The sequence below is a fragment of the Phyllobates terribilis genome, unplaced genomic scaffold, assembly GCF_046119375.1.
Source record: "Phyllobates terribilis strain yellow unplaced genomic scaffold, ASM4611937v1 Scaffold_4__5_contigs__length_816908805, whole genome shotgun sequence".
NCBI classification, from domain to species: domain Eukaryota; kingdom Metazoa; phylum Chordata; class Amphibia; order Anura; family Dendrobatidae; genus Phyllobates; species Phyllobates terribilis.
The window spans coordinates 631,349,283-631,372,084 of record NW_027362764.1 but is presented as its reverse complement, the minus strand read 5'-3'; the positions used below and the strand labels follow the sequence as shown (position 1 = coordinate 631,372,084).

Genomic DNA, 22,802 nt, shown 5'->3' with positions numbered 1-22,802 from the left:
TAACAAGAACGGATAGTCAGAGGCGAAGTCTGGGGTCAGGTAACTAAGATCAGAGAGCAATAATGGCAAAAGGGGTAATACAAATAAGTAGTCAAAAGGCAAATCCAAGGTCTGGCAATACAGATCAGAGTATCAGAACACAGAGCACAGCGCTAACACACCACTGAGCAAGGCTACAATTGGCAATGGTCTAAACATTGCCAGCCAGCTAAATAGCCAGGTAATCACCCTGAATGGGTGACACCCAGAGGAAACCCCGTAGGCACAACCTGATTGGACAGCTGGGCTGTCAGTCACAATACTGACAGACCAGGAAGCTCTTGCCTCAGATTGGATGTCTGGCCTGTCACTCACAATACTTGACAGCACAGTACGCCCTTGATTCCATAGGGCAGCTGATTACTGCACATCTGAGCTGAGAGAGAGCGGGCACTGTCACTGTGCACATCTCACAGCATAAAGACAGAGTAGGGACCAGCCCCAACCCCTGAAACGAGTGTCACTGATGACAGTTCGTTTCAGGAAGGGGGCAGAGGCTATAGCTGTTACTGCAGCCTCTGCCTCCTGCTCTCATGAAGATTTTTTGAGTATCCCAGGATGCACTGGGGCTCTCAAATGAATTGTCATCAGACAGTTAAAGAAAAAAAACTAGACTAGCAGTTCAATAGTGTATGTAGGGAATTTTTAAAGCAAGTATATTAGAAAATAGCTTAGATTATGGCATCACTTAGATGGGGATTTAGATAAAATGTACTTTTGCCTCCAGCGGACCACCCTTTTACAGCTTCTGCAAACCAAGACATTGTGAACAATTGTATGCTTACAACTTTAAGGAACAGTTTGAGGAAGGCCTTTTTCTCTTCCAGCATGACTGTACTATAGGTCCATAAAGGCATGGTTGGATGACCTGCACAGAGCTGTAATCTTAACACCATCAAACACCTTCAAGATGAACTAGAATGGAGATTGTGAACCTGAGCCTCTCCTACAAAGCCAGTGTCTCCAACGTCATAAATGATCTTCTGGATGAATGGGCAAAATTTCCCACAGACACATCAAAATCTTGTAAAAAGCCTTCCCAGAAGAGTAGAATATGTTATAGCTGCAAAGAGGGAACCAACTCCATATTAATACTTATGGATTTAGAATGTGATGTCATATAAACTGCTGTGGGTGTAATGTTTTGGTTCCCCGATGATTTTGTCCACATACTGAATATACTAAGTGCACAGATTAACAGAACAAAGTATAATGTCAATGGAAGAGGGTAAATAAAATATTCCATTCTGGATTATGTCTCTCACATAATGTAATCCAGTTTAGTGCTTGACAGGTCAATTATTTTGCTCTGCCATATTCTAGATGAAGCTAAGATTTGCTCTGCCTGTACGTATCCCCCTATTGCACATTGCATATAACATTGGAATTACATTGAGATGATGTATTAGAAATCCAGTATTAGAGGTGAGAGAATGGTGAAAGCACATTAGCGGAGACGGGGCGATATTACAATAGAAATATCAGCTTTTCGCTCTGAGAACTAGAGTGTGAAGCTGCATTTTCTTGATAAACACTCCATCACCAGACAGGGAGGTATGAGACTTGCCATTCATTCTGCATGATTCATATCTAATCTGTATTACCGGGTAAATAAAGTCAAGCATTGACCACAGTGCCAGATGCTGGAGTCACAAACCTGTAGTGACCTGATAAGTGCTGAGTGACGAATGTGATCGCATAGAACAGAAACGTGATGGTCCGGATATGTGCTCAAAGGGTTTGTCCGGCCTCATGTAACTGATTATAACTGTGCAATTAACTTGGATGCATCATTATGGTACATTTTTGCGATTTAATTGCCTAACAATTCAAGGCGATGTCCACCCCTATGTAAACCAAAAAATTAAAATGTAAAATAGGTACAGTTAGGTCCATATATATTTGGACAGAGACATTTTTCTAATTTTGGTTCTAGACATTACCACAATGAATTTGAAACAAAACAATTCAGATGCAGTTGAAGTTCAGACTTTCAGCTTTCATTTGAGGGTATTCACATTAAAATTGGATGAAGGGTTTAGGAGTTTCAGCTCCTTAACATGTGCCACCCTGTTTTTAAAGTGACCAAAAGTAATTGGACAATTGACTCCAAGGCTATTTCATGGACAGGTGTGGGCAATCCCTTCGTTATGTCATTCTCAATTAAGCAAATAAAAGGCCTGGAGTTGATTTGAGGTGTGGTGCTTGCATTTGGAAGGTTTTGCTGTGATGTAAACATGAGATCAAAGGAGCTCTCCATGCAGGTGAAACAAGCCATCCTTAAGCTGCAAAAACAGAAAAAACCCATCCGAGAAATTGCTACAATATTAGGAGTGGCAAAATCTACAGTTTGGTACATCCTGAGAAAGAAAGAAAGCACTGGTGAACTCATCAATGCAAAAAGACCTGGGCGCCCACGGAAGACAACAGTGGTAGATGATCGCAGAATAATCTCCATGGTGAAGAGAAACCCCTTCACAACAGTCAACCAAGTGAACAACAATGTCCAGGAGGTAGGCGTATCAATATCCAAATCTACCATGAAGAGATGACTGCATGAAAGTAAATACAGAGGGTTTACTGCACGGTGCAAGCCACTCATAAGCATCAAGAATAAAAAGGCTAGACTGGACTTTGCTAAAAAACATCTAAAAAAGCCAGCACAGTTCTGGAAGAACATTCTTTGGACACATGAAACCAAGATCAACCTCTACCAGAATGATGGAAAGAGAAAAGTATGGCGAAGGCGTGGTACAGCTCATGATCCAAACCATACCACATCATCTGTAAAACACGGCGGAGGCAGTGTGATGGCTTGGGCATGCATGGCTGCCAGTGGCACTGGGTCATTAGTGTTTATTGATGATGTGACACAGGACAGAAGCAGCCGAATGAATTCTGATGTATTCAGAGCCATACTGTGTGCTCAGATCCAGCCAAATGCAGCCAAACTGATTGGTCGTCGTTTCATACTACAGATGAACAATGACCCAAAACAAAGTCAAAGCAACCCAGGAGTTTATTAAAGCAAAGAAGTGGAATATTCTTAAATGGCCAAGTCAGTCACCTGATCTCAACCTAATTGAGTATGCATTTCACTTGTTAAAGACTAAACTTCAGACAGAAAGGCCCACAAACAAACAGCAACTGAAAACCACCGCAGTGAAGGCCTGGCAGAGCATCAAAAAGGAGGAAACACAGCGTCTGGTGATGTCCATGAGTTCAAGACTTCAGGCCGTCATTGCCAACAAAGGGTTTTCAGCCAAGTACTAGAAATGAACATTTTATTTACAATTATTTAATCTATCCAATTACTTTTGGTCCCTTTAAAAACAGGGTGGCACATGTTAAGGAGCTGAAACTCCTAAACCCTTCATCCAATTTTAAATGTGAAATAGAAAGTGTTAGAAGGCGCTATCCGACTTGTGGCCTAGACCTGCAGCTGATACAGGCAGTGAACCAAAGAAGGCTGCAGGGATTAGGAATATGAGAAATGGAGTATCTGCGCTGGTCTTGGCTTAGGTACTGGAAAAAATTAAATATGGGCAAATCGGTAAACAAAATTATGTTTTATTTTTAATGATAATTCTTAAAATTGGGAAAAACAGTCGTGTGTTTAAAAATATACAGGGGATGGTGGTTTATCTGCTTCGTGGATATAAAGCTTGCTAGGAGCTTGCTAGGATCAATCTAGAGGGAGAAAGGATGAGGGGTTATTACCTGATACTGTTGCTAGTTCCAGGAATACTAATAGGTGTCAGGGTGGTTACCTTCTTAGCGGTCTAGATGTATTTTCAATAGATGTGTTCTAGTCCGTGGGGGTGCACTCGGGGATTCTGTGAAAACAATGAGATTTTTGAGAGAGTGGTATGTGTTTAAGGATAATGGTCTCTATTCCTATAGTTCATACCTGATTTAGTGGGATAGTGGGTATACTGGCAGGATTACCTATGTTGTTATCCAGAAGGTTGTGTTGCTGCCGTTTTTCTGTGATATAGAAAGTAAATATTTCTTAGGACAATAGATAGGTGTGACTATGTCCAATAGATTAGATTACCTGATTAGATTTACCTTGTATGGTGCGACGCTTGGTCTAACAGAGGCACCTTTTGTGGTATCTGCGGTGGATGTACCACTAAGTGACTGCAAGGAAAGAGTGGAGACTCTCTCCCTTAATTTCCTTGGTGGCTGCAGTAGCTGCCAGGAGGAGCCGTAGAGGGTTTTGCTCCTATATGCTCCGTAGGCAGTATTGGCAGGTATAGTTTCACATGGGCACCTTCCAGTGGTGTCTGGAGTGGGTGATACACTGCGTTACTGCAGAGGATGGAGTAGAGGGTTTCACTCGAGATCCTATTTGGTTGAGAGGGTTACCAAGAGGAACCAGAGAAGGATTGTTCCTGTATGCTTCGTAGACGATGATAATGCCAGGTAAAGATGATTGCAGGAGTGTGAGGACTCTGCGTGGTGTAGCTAGAGTCCTATAGTAGGGGTAACTGCTGAAATTGCTGCCACGTACCTTTAGTTCCGGTGGTCAGCGTTTCTTTCGTTGCTGCCCTGTAGCTGAGGACAGTGGTGGTCAGCTATGTGGGCGTCTCGACGCTCACGGAGTCCTGGCCGGAGGCTCCAGTGAGGCGGGCGCCCTGTGTAGCGGTACCTGTTTCCTTTCGCGAGGAGCTGCAGGATGTCCGGTCACGTGGTATGCGTGGATACCCTCAAATGAAAGCTGAAAGTCTGAACTTCAACTGCATCTGAATTGTTTTGTTTAAAATTCATTGTGGTAATGTTTAGAACCAAAATTAGAAAAATGTTGTCTCTGTCCAAATATATATGGACCTAAGTGTAAATAAGTAAAATAAAAAAATGATATATACTCATCTTGCCAATCCCCTGACACCCGACTCCTAGTGCTAGGTAAAGTAGTTGTCTGGTCTTAAGCTACAAGTCTGCAGTCATTCTATGTGACTGCAGACTTGTAGATACTCACTTCCCATGCACTGCGCACTGTGGGTGTTCTCCAGGGTCGGCCCTAGGAGAGGGTGGTTATGTGACCATAATTATCCAATTTGCATACTTCCGGCCACATTCCAACTAGACTTTATCCGGCCTCGATCAATACACTTGCACTGAGAGAGGCCGGATACAGTTTATGTGGCACATGACCGCATGTATGCAAATCACATTCTTGTAGCCATGCATCTGCTTCACGGCGCCAGCACCGGACAAGCTTCACAGCAAGCAGTGCGAGTATTCACAAGTCTGCAGTCACACAGAGTGACTGCAGACTTGTAGTTTAAGATCGGACAACCCCTGTAAGTCCCCAGTTGATCTTCTGATATTAACTGTGCTAGGAGAGGAACACTGTGGTATCTAGTTAAAAGTTAACTGTATGCAAATCACATACTTGCAGCCATACATCTGCCGTTCCCGGCACCGGGAGAAGCCATACAGCGCGCAGGGCAAGGATTCACGAGTCTGCAGTCACATAGAGACTGCAGATTTGTAGTTTAAGACAAGACAACCTCTGTAAGTCTCTAGCTGGTCTTCAGATACCAACTGGAACGAATACAGTGCTAGGAGAGGAACACTGGGGTATGTAGTTAAAAGTCAACTGTTTGTTGGGGTATCAGAAGCCAAGTTGTGGCAATCAGCTGATCACACTTGTGGCCAGCCACGTGAAGTGGTTGCCTATGATGAGAGAACCCCTAAAAACAGTATTATGATCATTTACACAAGAAATTCTTAACAAGATAATTTCTCCTTGAATATATTTAAAGATGATAATTTTTTTACAAATTCCAAAGCGCGTTTCAGCTATCTGTAATTGATATGCTCATTTTAATAACTGTGTACAAAACAATACTATGATGTTGAAGCAAAAGCAATCTTTCATTCTAACTAGCGGATAATAAGGATTCACGATTGGCGACGTTCTAGCTCATGATGAGTCACATTTTTACTGCAAAACAGAAATACATTTCAATAGGCATATTGCAGAATTCGGTATGAGCCTCAATGCTTAAACTTTATGCCGTGTGACCTTTAGGTAAAACGGATTTATGGATCTGCTGACAACTCATGAATGCTCCAACTTTTCCGTCTTCTACTTTATAGAAATTGATAGGATTAAAACTGTACAAGATTCTGCCACTGAAGTAATAACAAGTGATTGCAAAGAAACACAGTGAGCAGAGTATATAGTACAGAACCAGTGCCTGTATAATACCGTGCAGACAGCAGGGAAGTACACAAGCAGAAGTGCAGTATATACACTGTGTGCACAATTATAAGGCACGTGAGGATTTTAGCCATATCATCATTTTTATGCAGGTTTGTGTGAAAGCACACTTAGGCCATGTTCTCCCGATGAGCTTTTGGTGCGTTTTTCATGTTGCAGAATGTTTTCGCCATTTCTTCACCTACTATTTAAATTAAGTTACTTTCCTTTTTTTATAGAGTTTTTGTGTGCGTTTCTTTAATATGCGTTTTTATTGCCTTTTTGACACTGCGTTTTTTTGTCTCTTGTACCAACAATACTCAAGGTGTGCACGTGGCCTTATTTACATTAGTACTTGCATTTTTTCATTGTGTTTTGGTGTGCGTTTTTTTAACATGAATTTCTGATACTGCATTTTTTGTCTCTTGTTGGTGTTTCATGCTTTAAATAAAGCTGCCTTGTTTTTGATACTTCCTGGTATTTGACTTTGGCAAAACTTTATTGATATACTTAGGTGTGGATTACATGCGTTTTTGATGCATCTCCGCCGCAGAAGTGCACTTAAAACGCGTGTACGTTTTTTACTTGCGGAATTTCTGTACCTAATGTAAGTCTATGGGAAATATCTGCACAGAAAGCTCAGCGTACCTGAAAGAGAAATTACCATGCTGTGGATGTGAAACTCGCACCGCAGAGCAGTTTAAGCTGCATTAAAAAGAAGCACAGTGGGCATGAGGTTTCTATAAATCCCCTCCACTTTGCTGGAACTGTAAGACGCTGCGTTTTTGACGCAGCAAAAAAACACAGCATCAAAAACTTAACTTGGAATGAACATAGCCATACGAATGTGGATTTCACCATATATTTTCAATGGGTGAAATCCATTGTGAAAATCCAGTGCATAAATTGACGCATGACAGATTTAAACTCCTCGCCCCAAATCAATTTCCATATGGATTCTGCACTGATTTTTTTTTATACAGCATGTGTTTGAGATTTGGTAAAATCTCATTCACTTTGCTGGTACTGTAATACACTGCGTATTTTCTGTCCAGTCAATCCAGATAGAAAATCCGCAGGGTATCCGCCCTATGTGAACATATCCTTTTGCATCAAATTCAAATACAAGAGTATCAGCAGCGGTTGCACTAGAATACAGCTGTCGCAGGGGCACTATGGCACACATTATGGTACACATGCAGTATGGGCACTATGGCACACATTATGGTACACATGCACTATGGGCACTATGGCACACATGGTACACATGCAGCAGGGGCACTATGGCACAAACGCATTAGGGATACTATGGTACACAAGCAGTTGACACAGTGGAGTACACAAACATTGGATATGAATGTTGGTTCCCTATTATACAGTAGGAGTGGATGATCTATAATACCTATCAGCACAACAACAGTGCTTAATCAATGGAAGTGCTGAAAAACACTATCGGTGGGCTTACAAGTTTACTATATTTTAGTTTAGAATTGTGATGAAAGCAATCTATCACTTGGTCTTGTCGCATAAACAAATTTTAGCTTGCCAAAATTTAAAAGGACTATATGCCCAGTTTCATTATTTTAGGCAGTTATGTTTTATTCTCATACGCTGCAGCTTTTCAGAGAAAACTATTTATTTTTACTTTAACCACTTATATAGCACCATTAATCCCACAGCACTTTACAAACATCATTAGAACTGTTTCCATTGGGGCTCACAATCTAGATTCCCTATCAGTATGTCTTTGGAGTGTGGGAGGAAACCGGAGAACCCGGAGGAAACCCACACAAACACGGGGAGAACATTCAAACTCCTTGTAGATGGGCCCCAGCGCTGCAAAGCAACAGTGCTAACCACTGAGCCACCGAGCAGCCCCATAAACATACATTTAAAAGGTGTCCAGGAACCATAACACTGCGGTGACTTGTCCAACAGTCTAGTCCCCAGCGACTTCTCCATGTCCTGTTCTCAGTGGTTGTAAGGAGAGACTTGTCAGTCTAGGGGAGCGAGGTGCGGAGAAGCAGCCGGGCAGCTTAGAAACGTTTGTCTTCTCTGAAATGATGCAGCATTTGTGAGCGAAACTTAAAACTCACCTCCCTAAAATAATTCAGGTTACCTATGAAATAATTCAGATGACAGGTTTATTTGAAAAATACATTCAGAAATTCCGAATTAAGGTGAGGATAAGAGAAGTAAAAAACTAGACGTGCACATTACAGAAACCTGATCTAAATACATCCTAAAATACAGGCAATGTCAAATGGAAATGAAGTCCAACGTCCGGGAATCACAGGAACTAAACCTCAAGAAATTGTCACTTTCAGATTCATAAAGACATCAGATCATATATAATAAGGCTGGAGCTACATGGCGACATGCGTCGCACAACAGCAGTTCTCTGAAAAGTCGCGCAACAAAAATATTTTAGTATCTGGTCTTGACTATATTAGTGCTCTGATTTTGCTGTAAATTAAACAACACAGTTGCATGATGGGTGCAACTTGCACTGAAGTCTATGTCAAATGAGTTGCATGTAACTTGCAGCTAGTAACTGAAAATCCAACACATTTGGAAACATTTGTGACTCTGTGTCGCAGTAACGGTATGTCGCAGGTCACAACGCGACGCCATAGGAAATCATGACATCTATTGCTGTGATGTGACACTGTAATTTTAGTGCCATGTTGCCCTACCCTTAAAGGGGTATTCCCATCTCCAAGATCTTATCCCAATATGTAGTAGGTGTAGTAATAATAATATTATACGAAAACCTCCAATTAGATATGTAGTATAGTTTTCCTGATTCACTGTGTCTCTTTCCTCATGTGCAGGGCATTGCAGGACCTTAGGTATCCATGGTTACGATCACTGATATAGTGACAATTAGTTAGCTAGTTGCTAGTAGTCATGATCATGGATACCTAAGGTCCTGCAATGCCTGCACATGAGGAAAGAGATATAGCGAATCAGAAAAACTATACTACATTTCTAAAGTAATTGGAGGTATTTGCTAATATTGTTATTAGTACACCTTTTATATATTGGGAAAGGATCTTGGCAACAAAACTGACTGCAAAGAGCATGACTTTTATAGGTGTAGGCTAAGCCTGCTCCACATAATAGGAACATACTGCACTTGTGTATAAACAGCACTTTTCTGCAGACTGTAACCATGCGACAGTCTACTATGGAGGAGAAAATACACGACACCTGGGCTGTGCCAGTAAAACAGAACATCTTTATTTAAATGATTTGTATGCATCGTTAACAAGGCTCATTTGGATTTTATTTGGCCATACCAGCAGCCAGATGCTCATCTCCACATGAATGGATAAGCATTTCTGCTCCGGCTCCATTACTATACCCAGTGACAATACATTCCTTCACAGCAACACCGACAATAATCTCACTGACTGCAACCAGTATGTCCTCCTAAAAAATCATCCAAATGTTCGTTATGACGCTTTCCTTTGTATATACATTGTATAAATGGTAAATGTCTATATATAAAGGGGTTATTCAGCAAATGTCACATATCGCCTATTTACAGGAACAGGGAGCATCAATAATAAAGGAACTAAGGAAAGAATTAAAAATGATGCACTGATCACACTTGCACCCTGCTGCTCCGTTCAATTTCCACGGGGCTGACCAAAAATAGCCAAGTACAGCAGAAATGAATGGTGCAGCGGTGCAGTGTCCTTCAAGGAATAACCTCCTTTAATAGGAAATCTAGCTGTAAATGGCCTTTGTTGGCATGGGTACATGGCAGAAGATCATAAGTCAAGGAGCTCAAACCACAACTTTCTTAGAGTCATTTGGTAATCGGTGGCACAATACCATAAGCAATGTTCAGCTGTTTGCTCATTCCTAATAATTCTGTGTCAAAGATTTCTAGTGTTGGGAGTTCTGTAGGTAACACAAATTACTGATCCAAATTTACAGAATCCCTTAGCTTAAAGGGGTTGTCTACTTCTTGGACAACCCTTCTGAATCCCTATGCTCCTCCCTGCAAAATAATAACACCTCTAATAATAATAACACGTTTCAGCGGTGTGGGCACTGGCTCTCCCATTGGATCGCGTGACGCTATTATGTCACGCAATCCCTGAGGCCAATCAGTGCTGGCTTCATTTTACCCATCTTCGGTCGAATCACATACATCTGGAAGAAGTGAGTAAGCAGCAGCAGGCCTTACACCTAAGCCTGCAAAGATGACATGAGGGAATCCTCTACATCTAAAAGGAAAGAAGTTTTCACAATCATCACAGGTTCTTTACTGCAAGAGCCATGAGGCTATAGGACTCTCGGCCACACCATGTTATGAAGGTTGATTGGCTGGAAAAAATTCAAGGAGGGTTTGGATGATTTTTTGAAGAATGTAATATTACAGTTTAAGGTTATTTCTTGAGATTAGACTCAGGGATTTAGTCTGATATTTTGATTGCCTCTCACATGGGGCAGTTGGCCTTTGCCTCATAGGAGTTTCTGCCCTGTGCAGGGTTTAGACAAAAGGATTATAGGCAGAACTTGGTGAATCTGTGTCTTTTAAACCTTGATCTTGGGAGGTAAGGTTCTCCCCTGAAAGCAGATAGTTATCTTTACTCTCGGCGAAGACTCTAGTTTGGCAAAATATCCTTAGTCATGTTGTATGGCTCAATAAAGGTTCAGACTGATTAGTGTAGCTACCGTCATTATATGGTACTACAGACCCAGCTTCTATTCTCCTGAAGGCTAGCTAATTGGCACCATTTTCTAAGTCTATTAATTATGTAATTACCCTCATGCTCGGTGTAAATGTGGATACTTGTTTTTTCGGAGGAACATTCTTTATCTGCATTTAAGATTTTACATGTCTGATGTGACGGCACATTCCAGGAAACAGATGGTGACAATGCAGTGAGTGACGGGAGCTGGTTTAGAGCCCGCTGTGCTGTAATATGTCCTGATCAGCGCTGCACTTCCATTTGGCTGAAGACATAAATATTCATGGAGCAGGTTTACAATATCTCAGTCATTATCACTATAAATTACACATGCATATGTTAGTTCTATCACTACAAATGGTTCAGCAAACGGAAGTAAATATTACGTGAGATCATCAAATGCTGATATACACACGAAATAGAAGACACTGCACCGAAATAATGTACAGCTAAAGGTGAAGTGCTGAAGGATTTACCCAGGGCAGCCATGAACACAAACAATGGTAAAGGCAAGTTACAATGCATTAGTGAGAATGACATTATACACAGCAATCACCAAATATATAGGGATTATGGACAGAGCTGGTGGGCTTTTATAGCAGTGCATGCGATCACCACATGCTGTGAGGAGGATGCTTAATCTGGTCATACACATTAGATGGCTGTCGGGCAAATAATGCTACGTCAGATTGTTCAGCCAATTCTGCCATGTACAGGAGCGCGTTCAGCTGAGTGCTCCTGTGTTCTCTATGAGAAACTCGCCGTCCGACATGTAGACAGGTTCAAAAAAAGGCACAAGTCCATTAAGTTTAAACTTTCTCCACCGATTATACATTTTATGTGTACTGAGGAAATCATCCAGCCCTTTTTTTGAAAGCTGTTATAGTGTCGCCCATCACTACCTCTTGTGGCCGGCATTCCACAGTCCAACTGCTCTGACTGTAAAGAACCCTTTCCTGTTTAGCTGCTGGAGTTGCCTTTCTTCCACCCGTAATGAGTGCCCCCTGGTCCTTAGTATGGTCTTTGGAAGGAATAAGTCATGTGCTACTCCTTTGTACTGACCACACATATGTTTATACATGTAATGAGATCTCCTCCGAGGCGTCGTTTTTTGTAAGCTAAACAAACCCAACGTTTCAGCCCCTCCTCATATGAGAGGCCTCCATCCTTCATAATAATTGAGTCTTTGAACTGACTCTAACTTCTGAATATAATTGTCACAGTGCCTAAGATAGTTAATTTCAGGTTGGGAAGAGACATATGCTTCAAATATTATTAAAATATATAATTTGTATTGAAAATTCATATATTAACCACACATATATTTACCACATATGTATTTGTACATGTAAATGAAATCTCCTCTGAGACATCTTTTTTTCAAATCTAAACAAGACCAAATTTTCCAACCTCTCATCACATGAGAGCTCTTCCATCCCATGTAATAATCTAGTTGCCGCGTTTTACCTGACTTCCAAATATCCCTTTTAAAATGTGAAGCTCAAAACTTGATCCCATACTCTAGATGTGGCCTCACAAGTGACTTATACAAGGGTTACAATACACTGGGATCACAGGATTTTTATACATCCTAAAATCTTGTTAGCTTTTGCAGCTGATGCTTGGCATTGAGTACTGCTGCTCTGTACTGAGGGAGAACAATGCGATCAGCAGTCTGAAGTCGGACATGCACGATCGACATTTCACCCCGAGCTTTGGCTAGTGTCCCCATAAACATTTCACTGTCAGACGAACCCGTCAATATTGGGGGGTTTGGCCAACATTAGTGTAATGTGTATGGGGGCCTTATAACCAATTGTTTATCTTGGCCAAGGTATCTAGATTATGGTCCTGGACCAATGTCCTGGGTAAAAATAATATCTGGCATCTGGATGTTCAAAGGTTGTTGAATTATAGGCTCTGTCGTGTGCATGAACCCCAACACTGTCAGCAGACATCGGATGTTTCACAACAGGTTGCGTCTGCTACTCAACAGACATATTAAGGGCTCTGTGTTCAGGGCATTAATGATACTCTCTCCATAGTGCATTGAGCTCACAGTCATCAGCTTGATAAGGAACAAGATATAAAAAGGACTATATCAGGGTTTTCTGTGAGTTTCGACAAGTGTTCAAAATTACTAGTCAATTGACTGATTATGAAACTGTCCTGGATTTGTGGATTTTCCAAATGTTGCTGAAATTTTATACCCCAACTATTGGCTTTTTATGGCCTCTTTATTGCACAGTTTATTGCTGGATGCAGAATTAGTCAACTGAGATTCTGCCAGTCCGCCCGCTATAACCATCTGACCGGGAGTTTGTAACTGTTTTACCTGTCTGGTTCTAAGCTCTGCTTTGCTGATTTATGGCCATAGCCTATATCAAAGTTGACTATAAAAAGTAAACTGTGCACATTTTTTAATGAAATCCAATTGTAAAGATGATTTTTAGCAATAATTACATGCATTTAAGTAAAAAAAATAAATAAAAGTGGACAACGCCTTTTGCTTGACTGTGACTGGACATGTTCTGATATACAGACGAGTATAACTGCACAACAAATTGGTGAAAAAGTCAAGGCATCAATAGACAGTGTGTCACAGCTTGTCACATATAGGAAGAAGGCGGCCTGGTCTGATGACTCAGATGTTCTTTTACCCAGTTGGACATTTTGCATAGTGATCCACAAGCTTCAAGTTACACCACTGGTATGGTAACATTGGCCTAAACATGCCACAGGTTAAATGATGAAGATTAATAAGAAAATCTGTTTTTAAAATCATTATGATCCGCTTCTTACAGTGGTCATATGGGCAGTGCAGTGGTTAGGACTAGTCACGGTCTCCTCGGCACTAGCCTGCCTACTCAGCCTTAATCAGTCTTCCATCTGACACAGTTTCACCTTTCAGGCAACATGCCAATCAAAAAAAAATCTCCCTTTGTTTAGAGTTTTGCCTAGAGGTTTCCACTTCACAAAGAATCGATGTGGCATCCTATGACAGTTTTGTTTAAAGTCAATGAACAGCCCAACAGTAAAGCCCAATCTACTGCAAACGTTTGCCTATGACAATGGCATAGAGGTCTACTAGATTTTTTAGACGCAATAACAAATAATTATTTTTCTGAAAATATAAAATCTATATCACTTTTCCCTATTTCACGCATTTTTAATTCAACTTTTCCATATCTTTTATAACTACCTAGAAACTAATAACCATGTGTGGTTTACATAACTGGTAGTATCAATCATTGCCTAATTATGTCATGCAGTAAATAAGCTTTTGGTCTAATAAATGCATTAATTGCACATCTGTATCAGCAACAGTAATTAACCAAGTGGTATTCATATGATAAAGTTAAATTTGGGGCAAAAAAAGCAAGCTTTTATTTCTGGAACTTGAGAACTTTCTTTTCTCTCTTCTCTCTTCAACCTGCAAGATTGTTCTCAGGATACTCCTTTAAGGTTGTGTTCACATGTTGTGGGTGTGTTTGATAATGTTTTTGATGCAATTTTGGAAAGTTGTGTCAAAATGATGCAATATCACCACGAATATGGCAAAAAAAAATGCAATGTAACCGCAACGTGTGAATGCAGCCTAATAAGTGAATGGATGGTCATATAGAGAATATAAAAAGTCTATACATCTCTGTTAAAATGCCAGGATTTTGTCATGTAAAACAACATACCAAGAAGAATCATTTCAAAACTTTATCCATCTTTGGGGCCCACTCACACCCCCGTATTATCGGTCCGAGTGTGATCCAACAAAACATTGGTTCGCACTCGTACCAATGTTATTCTATGGGGCCGGGCACATGTCTGATTTTTTTGCCTTTGATCGAGCATCGAAAAAATCACAGCATATCCGAGTTTGATCCAATATTCGGATTGCACTTGGCCATGCAAGTCAATGAGTGCGTGGGAAACATAGGACTGCACCCGAATGACATCTGAGTGCAGTACAATTTCCAGGACCTTACACAATGAAGAAGATGGAGAAACTTTGTTCTCCATCTTTAACAGTGTGCTTCGATTCTCCTAATCAGATCACACTATGCTGACACTTTTATCAAATTCTGATCAGAGTTTGATCAGAGTGTGATTTGCATAATCAACCCATTTCTCTCAGATGAGAGAATCTAAAGTTGTGTGACTGTGGCCTTAATATCACCTAAAATCTGTAAAAATTCATTGAGAAACAATTTGAAATCATTTTGGAGGTAAAAAATAAAAATAACAAAAACTAAAAAATTACATCATTTAAAGTGTTTCTGGTTAAATCCATATCAATTCAATTTCAGCTGTTCTAGTAGAATTTCCTGGCATTTTCTCAGTTGCATTTTATAGCAAAAGCCATGGTCCATAAACAGCTTACAACACAGCAAAGGGATCTCATTGATAAAAGTTATCAGTCAGGAGAAGGTTACAAAAAATTAATCAGATATACCAAGGAACACTGTGAAGACGGTCATCAAAAAGTGACTTAAATTAGGCTCAACAGTGACATTACCTTGAATTGAATGTTCCTCAAAAATTCATGAAAAGACAACAAGATAACTGGTCTAGGAGGATGTGAAGAGACCTACAGCAACATTAAAGAAGGTGCCTGTAGGGTAGGGTGAAAAGACGCAAGCCTTTTCACAAAGAAAAACATCCAAGCCCGGCTATGTTTTGACAAAACTTCCATCAAGTCTACCAAATGCATGTGGGAAAAAGTGTTATGGTTAGATGAGCCTTTCGATCCAAAGAAAAACATCCAAGCCTGGCTATTAGAGATGAGCGAATCAGGCAAAATGCGAATCTGCTTGTTTATACATTTTTTTCCTGGGATATTTGATTTGTGGAGCAATTATTTTCAGCAATTTAATGTCCCTTATTATGGTCTGAGGTCGTTCCAGAATCCAGAGCATGATAAACCTAAGATGTAAAAAATAAAAATAAATCCGTATACTCTCTTCACTACTCACCTCTCAGGCCCCTCCGCTCCTTATTGCTACTTGTCTGGTCCTCATCACATCTTCAGATCGCTGCCGCTCATGCTGAAATCCCCGAGCCTCTCACGCTGGGCAGAAAATGGGTTATGCGCCTGCAATTTAAAGATGCAGAGAGGCCCGGACAGATAACATGGAGGAGCCGGAGAGGAGAACAGTAAGGTGAGTTTAAGTGTTTTTATTATTTTTTTAACATTTTGATGTTCTTTTAAAAAAAATGCCGGCCAGTGGACACCATTCTGCAGAATCCACGTGGAAGTGAATTACAAAAAAATACACATTTTGTAATGATGTCAAGGCGTGGCCTGTGATATTTGAGAACGCACGAACCCTCCTGGCCCTATCAAACCTAGAACTCCTGTTCTAGTGTAAGATGCCTGAGGACTTTAGCATGGCTGACGGCGATCTGAAGATGCAATGAGGACTGGAAGGGTGGCGTTGAGAAGCAGAGGGGCCAAAGATGTTAGTAATGAGGTGCATAAAAGGATTATTTTTTATTTTTTAACATTCTGATGCCCTTTTACAGTTCAGAAAATGGCAGCCAATGGCCACCATTTTGCTGTATCCAAGCATAAGCGAATTACAAAAATTTCACATTTTGGTAAATACAGATTTTTGCATAATTCAATTCTACTCAAATTTATTCACTTATCTCATCCGGTTATGTTGTGCCAACACCTACATCAAGTTTGACAAGAGCATGTGGGAAGCCATATTATAGTCTGATGACACCAAGGCTGAACTTTTTGGTCATATTTCCAAAAGGTATTTTTGGCACAGAGCCAACACTAAACATCAACAAAAGAACACCATACCCACAATGAAGCATGGCAGAGGCAACATTATGCTTTGAGACTGTTTTTTGGCAGCTGGCAAGGTGGAAGGAATTAAGAACAGTTCCAAATATCAGTCAATTTGCATCAAAAACCAACAAGCCTCTGTGCAAAAGCTATTTAAGGGTGTGAAGATATATGCAAAAACACATTATTTTAGTTCTTTATTTTTCTTTTTTCCCCAAAAAGATCTGTTTATTTTTCAACTGAATTGCACTGATTAGTGGTGACATTAAAGATCCAAAAACTTCTGAAATGATTCTTTTTGGCATGATGTTTTTCCATGATGAAAACTTGACATTTTAACAGAGGTGTGTAGACTTTTTATATCCAATATATACTCACTAGTACATGGATCAAATGGTAGTAGTTAGGATGAATAAAACCATAATATGATCAATCAACATCAGCTAGAAACAGATAAAAGGAGTAAAACTGAATAAATTAAGCTAAAGAATATCAAGAAAGATTATACAGATGTATCACAAGCATGCAGAATAGAAAACCAGGAAAAGGTAAAGGATGAATTTCCATACACAAGACTGTCATTTTAACTAATGTAGTTTATTAGCATAGGCGCATACATGGCAAAAATTAAAGAAACCAAAGTTAATTATAAGATATATTATAACAAAAGATTATATTTTATACTGTACGTGTTTAGTAAATGACCCCTAAGTCCATTACTCTAGTTATACCAAGACAAGTCCTGCTGTGGGTGGAAGAAGAATAAATCTTTCTTAATGATGCTAAAAAGAGTGGACGTGATTTGCAATGAGCACTTTTCAGCCAGAACTCAGATGACCTCAAGTAAAAGAGTATAAATCTACAGTTTGCCTCTAAAATATCATGACCTTGCTTTATAGTTCAATGCAGTAAGTCAGAGTTACGGTACAAGGTATTAATCACTGAGCTCGACGGAACATGAAAAGGTCTGTGGGATCTGTAAGTGCTGCCTTCCATAAGAATACAAGGTAAAGTAGGCAATATGGTCATCGAAATCCTACTCTTCTGAAGCCGCTGAGAGATTATTTATAAAGATCACCACAAAGTGCTTTCTGGATCTGGAGAAAGGTGTGATTTCTGATGGGGAGGGGGTCATAACAGGCAAGTACCTTCCAATAAATAGACCAAGAAGACAGGGAATCATTGCTGCTGTCTGATCAGAGAGCATCGACATCAAATGTTAACATATAAAAGAACATGGACTTCTGAATTCCCCTTCATGTGCAACGAAACAGAACTTGTAAGCCCTCTTTGTGTTTCTTGTAGCCTGAGTTATTCTTGGAGTTTTGCAGCATTTTCCCCTTCAATAGTATAAGATACAAACACAATATATAACTATATACATACTGTACATACAGTCGTGGCCACCTTTATCTTTCTGCAAATTTTGTTAGCGACTCCAATATCCAACAATACAAACTCAGTGCATTGTGTTGACGTGTTGGCAAAACCCCGAACAGGCTGTAATTCACATCACAACTAAGTGGCCATATGGACACATATATTATATACATCTTCAGACAGAATATCGCAAATTTTACTCAAAGTTAGCCATCTTGTAACACTCATTTTTTGGATATGTATTGACTTAAAAAGGGCATATACTATCCTTATAGATTACTCCAGCATTGTGGGTAGAGAGCTCTCATTTGGGTTTACCCTTTAGCAATATTGTGCCGTACCAATACCTGCTACAGTCAAGTACTGATTGCAACAGTGATGTCAGTATTTGAGGCTAGTGATTGGTTGCAACTATCATATGTCTATGTAGCACATTATAACCAAAATGCGAAGAACCATTGGACTTTGGATGCTGGAAAAGTGGGAGATTCAAAACAGAATTAAAGCTGGAAATAATTTTTCAACAGAATTTGAATAAAGTGTCACAATGGTGTTGGGACTATGGGCGTTAACCAGGTCCCTAGAACAAGGGGTGCCCTAGTTTATCTCTGTCCCACGGATTACTCCTGAAGGTAGAGACGTTGGGTTCACATGCTTTGCTTTGCTCTTATATCAACCCTTATCTATCGAGTCACCAACCCAGGGTAGTGGGAAGCTGAAGTGTATAGGAACACACTAAGCAGACAAACAAGGGAAGACGGACATTGATAAATGAAAATACCAACCACACAATATTCACACACCAAACAACAGAGTGGATCACAAGGGAGTTAAAGGAAGGAGAAACCAAATAGGAGACAATGAGGATGTGCACACAGACAAAACTCCAAGCAACAATCTCCTGACAAATCTCCAAAATGCCAACTCCAACCACGAACTATACCTCCAATTCCAGAACCAGGCAGTAAGAACTAACACTGGCAATCCCTAAGTGGCAGAGGTGAACATACATAGCAGAGGGGAGTGGCCAACACCGAACAGCTGAGTTAATCCAGGTAGGAAAGCTCCAGGAGCTTCAACTGAACAGATTAATCCTTGCACTGTTAGCAAAGAAAAACTTGCACTATTTAATAAGATGGTGAAGTACTTTTAACCAGTGAAGAGTTCGTAAACCCAGACACCAAAATCTTCTGGCTCCTCTCTGTTGCGGTATCCTCGTGACATAAAATGTATTCCAATCCTTTTTATTATGGAGTTGAGATTACTGAAGGTCTCTTTTCCATTGCTATAACTGTTGTCCGAATGCCAATTTAGCTTTATGCCAACATATCTTACGGTTCCCAGCCCAAATTATATATGTCTTTGTGCCAAACCTGTGTGTGGTTTAAAGGGGTATTCTCAGAGCTACAATATCCTTACTTCCTGGTTTCTGACAGGGTGGGCTCTCCTCCTTGAGTGACAGTTCTGGTGAGCAGCAGAACTGTAGCATTAGTACAATTATAAAGCTCAGCACAAGATCTGCTGTAACACACTCAGCGGGTTGTTCTGAGTCTATGCTGCTATCACAATAATTACAAATAGAGATAACGGAGCATTTGAACAAGCACCCGGCTCAGTGATAGCCATGATTAGGAGACTTGCTCTGGGAAATTTAATGCTGTGGGCTGGTGATTTTGCAAGATTTATAACAGCAGCTCGTCAGGAGCTGGGAGGGACATGAGCAGCTAACTGCTATATAGAAATTAATGAGATGGAGAGATGTGGTATGCTAGGAGTTAACCTCACTCCTTGAATTGTATCTACTGCACACTCTCAGCTAGGGTCTGGACAGGCAGTAATGGCCAGGCTCCATGAAAATTAGCAGTATATTGTGAAAGATAAAAGCTGTCATTTAGGAGAATGACAGCAGATAGAAAAAGACAGTCAATGTTCATTTTTATGCTAATTAAAGCAATTTAATAACTTGAAAATATCCCTTTAAGAGGTCTTGTTACTGAAGCTGATCAGGACATTTCTGAATTAAAGAGACTTTCAGATCGAAAGGGAAATTCAGCAGTGGACAGACAGGGTGTTAAAATATTACAGGAATGTATACTTACCCTCAAACTCGGTTACCTGCTCCAGCTCAGCTACTCCAGCCATCTCCATCGGGTTGGGTGCAATGAAGTCACTGACCACCAGTGACCTGACCATTGTGGCCACTGATTGGCTGCAGGGTCAGGAGTGGTCTCAATCTGCATCCACAGATGTTAGGTCACTGGTGGTTGGTGATGTCAATGCTTCAAGCCTAGCAGACATCACCGAAGTGGCAGTGTTGTAGCGAGGAGCCAAGCGTATAGGGATGAGTATGCGTTATTTTATTGTGTTAACCCCTTGGATGCCAACTGTTAAATTTACCTTTTGACCGGGGAACCCTTTTAAGACAAAAGTGAAGGTGTCTGTAAATGATCACTCACCAACCCAAATTCATTATTTCATAAAACATTAAATTCATCAAGCAAGAATTTTTTTGCTAAAATCAGTGTTTAACATCTCAAATGCTTTTTTCTCAAAAAAAGTAAAAAAGTTTGGCCAAATCGAATATACATGGTCCTAACACAATATGGTTATGCCCTAAATTGCACTGTTAATCTAATCTGGTTCCGCTCAATGACCTATTCATTAGATGGCAGATAAATGAAGGTGGCCAGAACTAGTGGAAGTTGTACAATGTAACAAAGCCATTGCTGCTACAAAATAAGCACAAAGCCCTTCTATACACTGTGACTATGTAAATGAAACATCTTACACATCTTACTCATCATTCCCATTTAGGTAAATGAACAATTGCACAATTGTAAAGCAATTTCAGGAGTATTCTAGTGCGACCTACACACAATGCAGCCCTGAGACGCAGCAGGAGAAAAAAAATGACATCTCTCTTTTGTTACGTTTATGCAAACTATTAGGTTAACATAGAGAAAATGATACAACACAATTACAAAAGTGACAGCTCCTTCCCTGGCAGCTGCATCCTCCAGCTCTGACAGACAATGGACCATGTACATGCACTTCAGTAGACAGACCTGGCAGAGCAGACAGACCAGGTACAGACAGGGAATGAAGTGTTTCCAGACCCGGCATGGCAATTATACTATTAATCACAATAACCCACATTTCTGCCCTTAAAATGCCAATACAAAACATTCAATTCAGATGATGATCCATAGGTAAAAAATAAGATTTTATATACAATCCACGAGCCACGATGATGACGGCTGTCAGAAAATAACCAAAAATTGGCATTTTTGTCCATTATTTTGAGGTTATGGCCAAATGACATGCACTAGAATGGCCATGCTTTGGTAACAATGAGCGGAGAATCTTGCCTGAACGTATTTTCTCCTTACACGTGTACATCTGTGGAATCACAGGGCACCTTTGATGGACAATGAAGCCAATATGTTGGTACCGGTAAGATGGTTGACTGCTAGACTTTGCCATACTTTAATGTGTATGGGCAGCTTTACAGACAGAAAGGAGGCGCAGATCCAAGTCATTTCATGGATTTTACACAGAGGTTGTAGTTCTAATCTCTGTGAATAGTCACATGGAAGTGTCAGATCTCCTCCTGGAAGCCAAAACCACTTCTGTGGCCAGATGAGATACAGTATATCAGCATTGCATTAGTCATGGTACAGAATGCACTTCCATTTGTCAGCATGTCATAGACTAGGAGTTCATATATTGGGTAGATAATATTAATACAACACTGCAGCACATTACAGCCAGGATTTAGAGGCAGGATACCAGGCACAGCCACAAACATTAAGAAATGACATGCAAGTTCACTGATCACCTTACAGCAAAGGCTGCATAGAAAAGTGCATGGATGGGATGTACTCACCATCTGTAAGGTGCAGATGAAAATCAGTGTACACCGTCCAGTACAGCAGCCCATGGTGAGATCTGTCACTTACTACAGTGTCCTGGGAAGGCAGACTCAGGAGGAAGAGTGCTGGACAGCTCCTTAAGGCGTAGCTGCACTTTCTTAGGGCTGCCTGGAGATTCAGCACCTGCAGTGCTATAGATCCCTGTGCAGTAGTATCTCCAATGCTTCATTCAGCTGCACCTCCACATGTGCAAAGCTGCAATCCTGCTCCCTAATCCCAAACCCCGAGCAGTGATCCCATAGAGCGACCAAAAAAATCCAAGGAAAGCGCAGATCTCCGGAATTCAGACCTCTCCTTCCTTTCTTCTCTTTTAAGCTTGACTTTAGGTTGCAATGGGCCGGATGAAGGCTCTCTGCTGCCATCTAGGGGGCAGAAGATGCACAGCCTCAACAGGTTTAGGGCACCTGTAGTACAGGGATGGAGTCAGAGCTGCAGGTTGGAGTTTTCTGCATGCAGTGTTGCTTCACTCACTATGTGGCTCTACAAGGACTAAAACCAATTGCATGGAGAGTTGTTTATGATACATCAGTGATTTAATAATGATGCAGGGCAGACATGCCATTGGTGCAACCTGGGTATCCGCATGGGGGCCCAAGAAGTAAGGCTACGTTCCCATGATGAGCTTTTGGTGCGTTTTTGATGCGTAATTTGCTGCATAAAAAAATGCAGCATCTTACAGTTCCAGCAAAGTGGATGGGATTTATAGAAATCTCCTGCACACGGTTCTTCTTTTT

At 40.6% G+C, this 22,802-nt stretch overlaps 1 protein-coding gene and 1 long non-coding RNA gene across 4 annotated transcripts in view; one reads left to right on the top strand and one right to left on the bottom strand.

Annotated features, from left to right (window-relative positions):
- NKAIN3 (sodium/potassium transporting ATPase interacting 3) overlaps positions 1 to 22,434 on the bottom strand; it is a 1,182,278-nt gene extending 1,159,844 nt beyond the window's left edge. Inside the window, exon 1 of one of the 3 annotated variants that reach the window (XM_073679352.1) lies at positions 22,023 to 22,434. In XM_073679352.1, coding sequence (XP_073535453.1) covers positions 22,023 to 22,076 — 54 coding nt within the window. In that variant the 5' untranslated portion in view covers positions 22,077 to 22,434. The remainder of the gene's footprint in view (positions 1 to 22,022) is intronic. The other 2 variants (XM_073679350.1, XM_073679353.1) reach the window with 2 other exon arrangements.
- LOC141265803 (uncharacterized) overlaps positions 20,406 to 22,802 on the top strand; it is a 34,451-nt gene continuing 32,054 nt past the window's right edge. Inside the window, exon 1 of the long non-coding RNA XR_012320160.1 lies at positions 20,406 to 20,481. This is a non-coding gene — a long non-coding RNA (uncharacterized lncRNA). The remainder of the gene's footprint in view (positions 20,482 to 22,802) is intronic.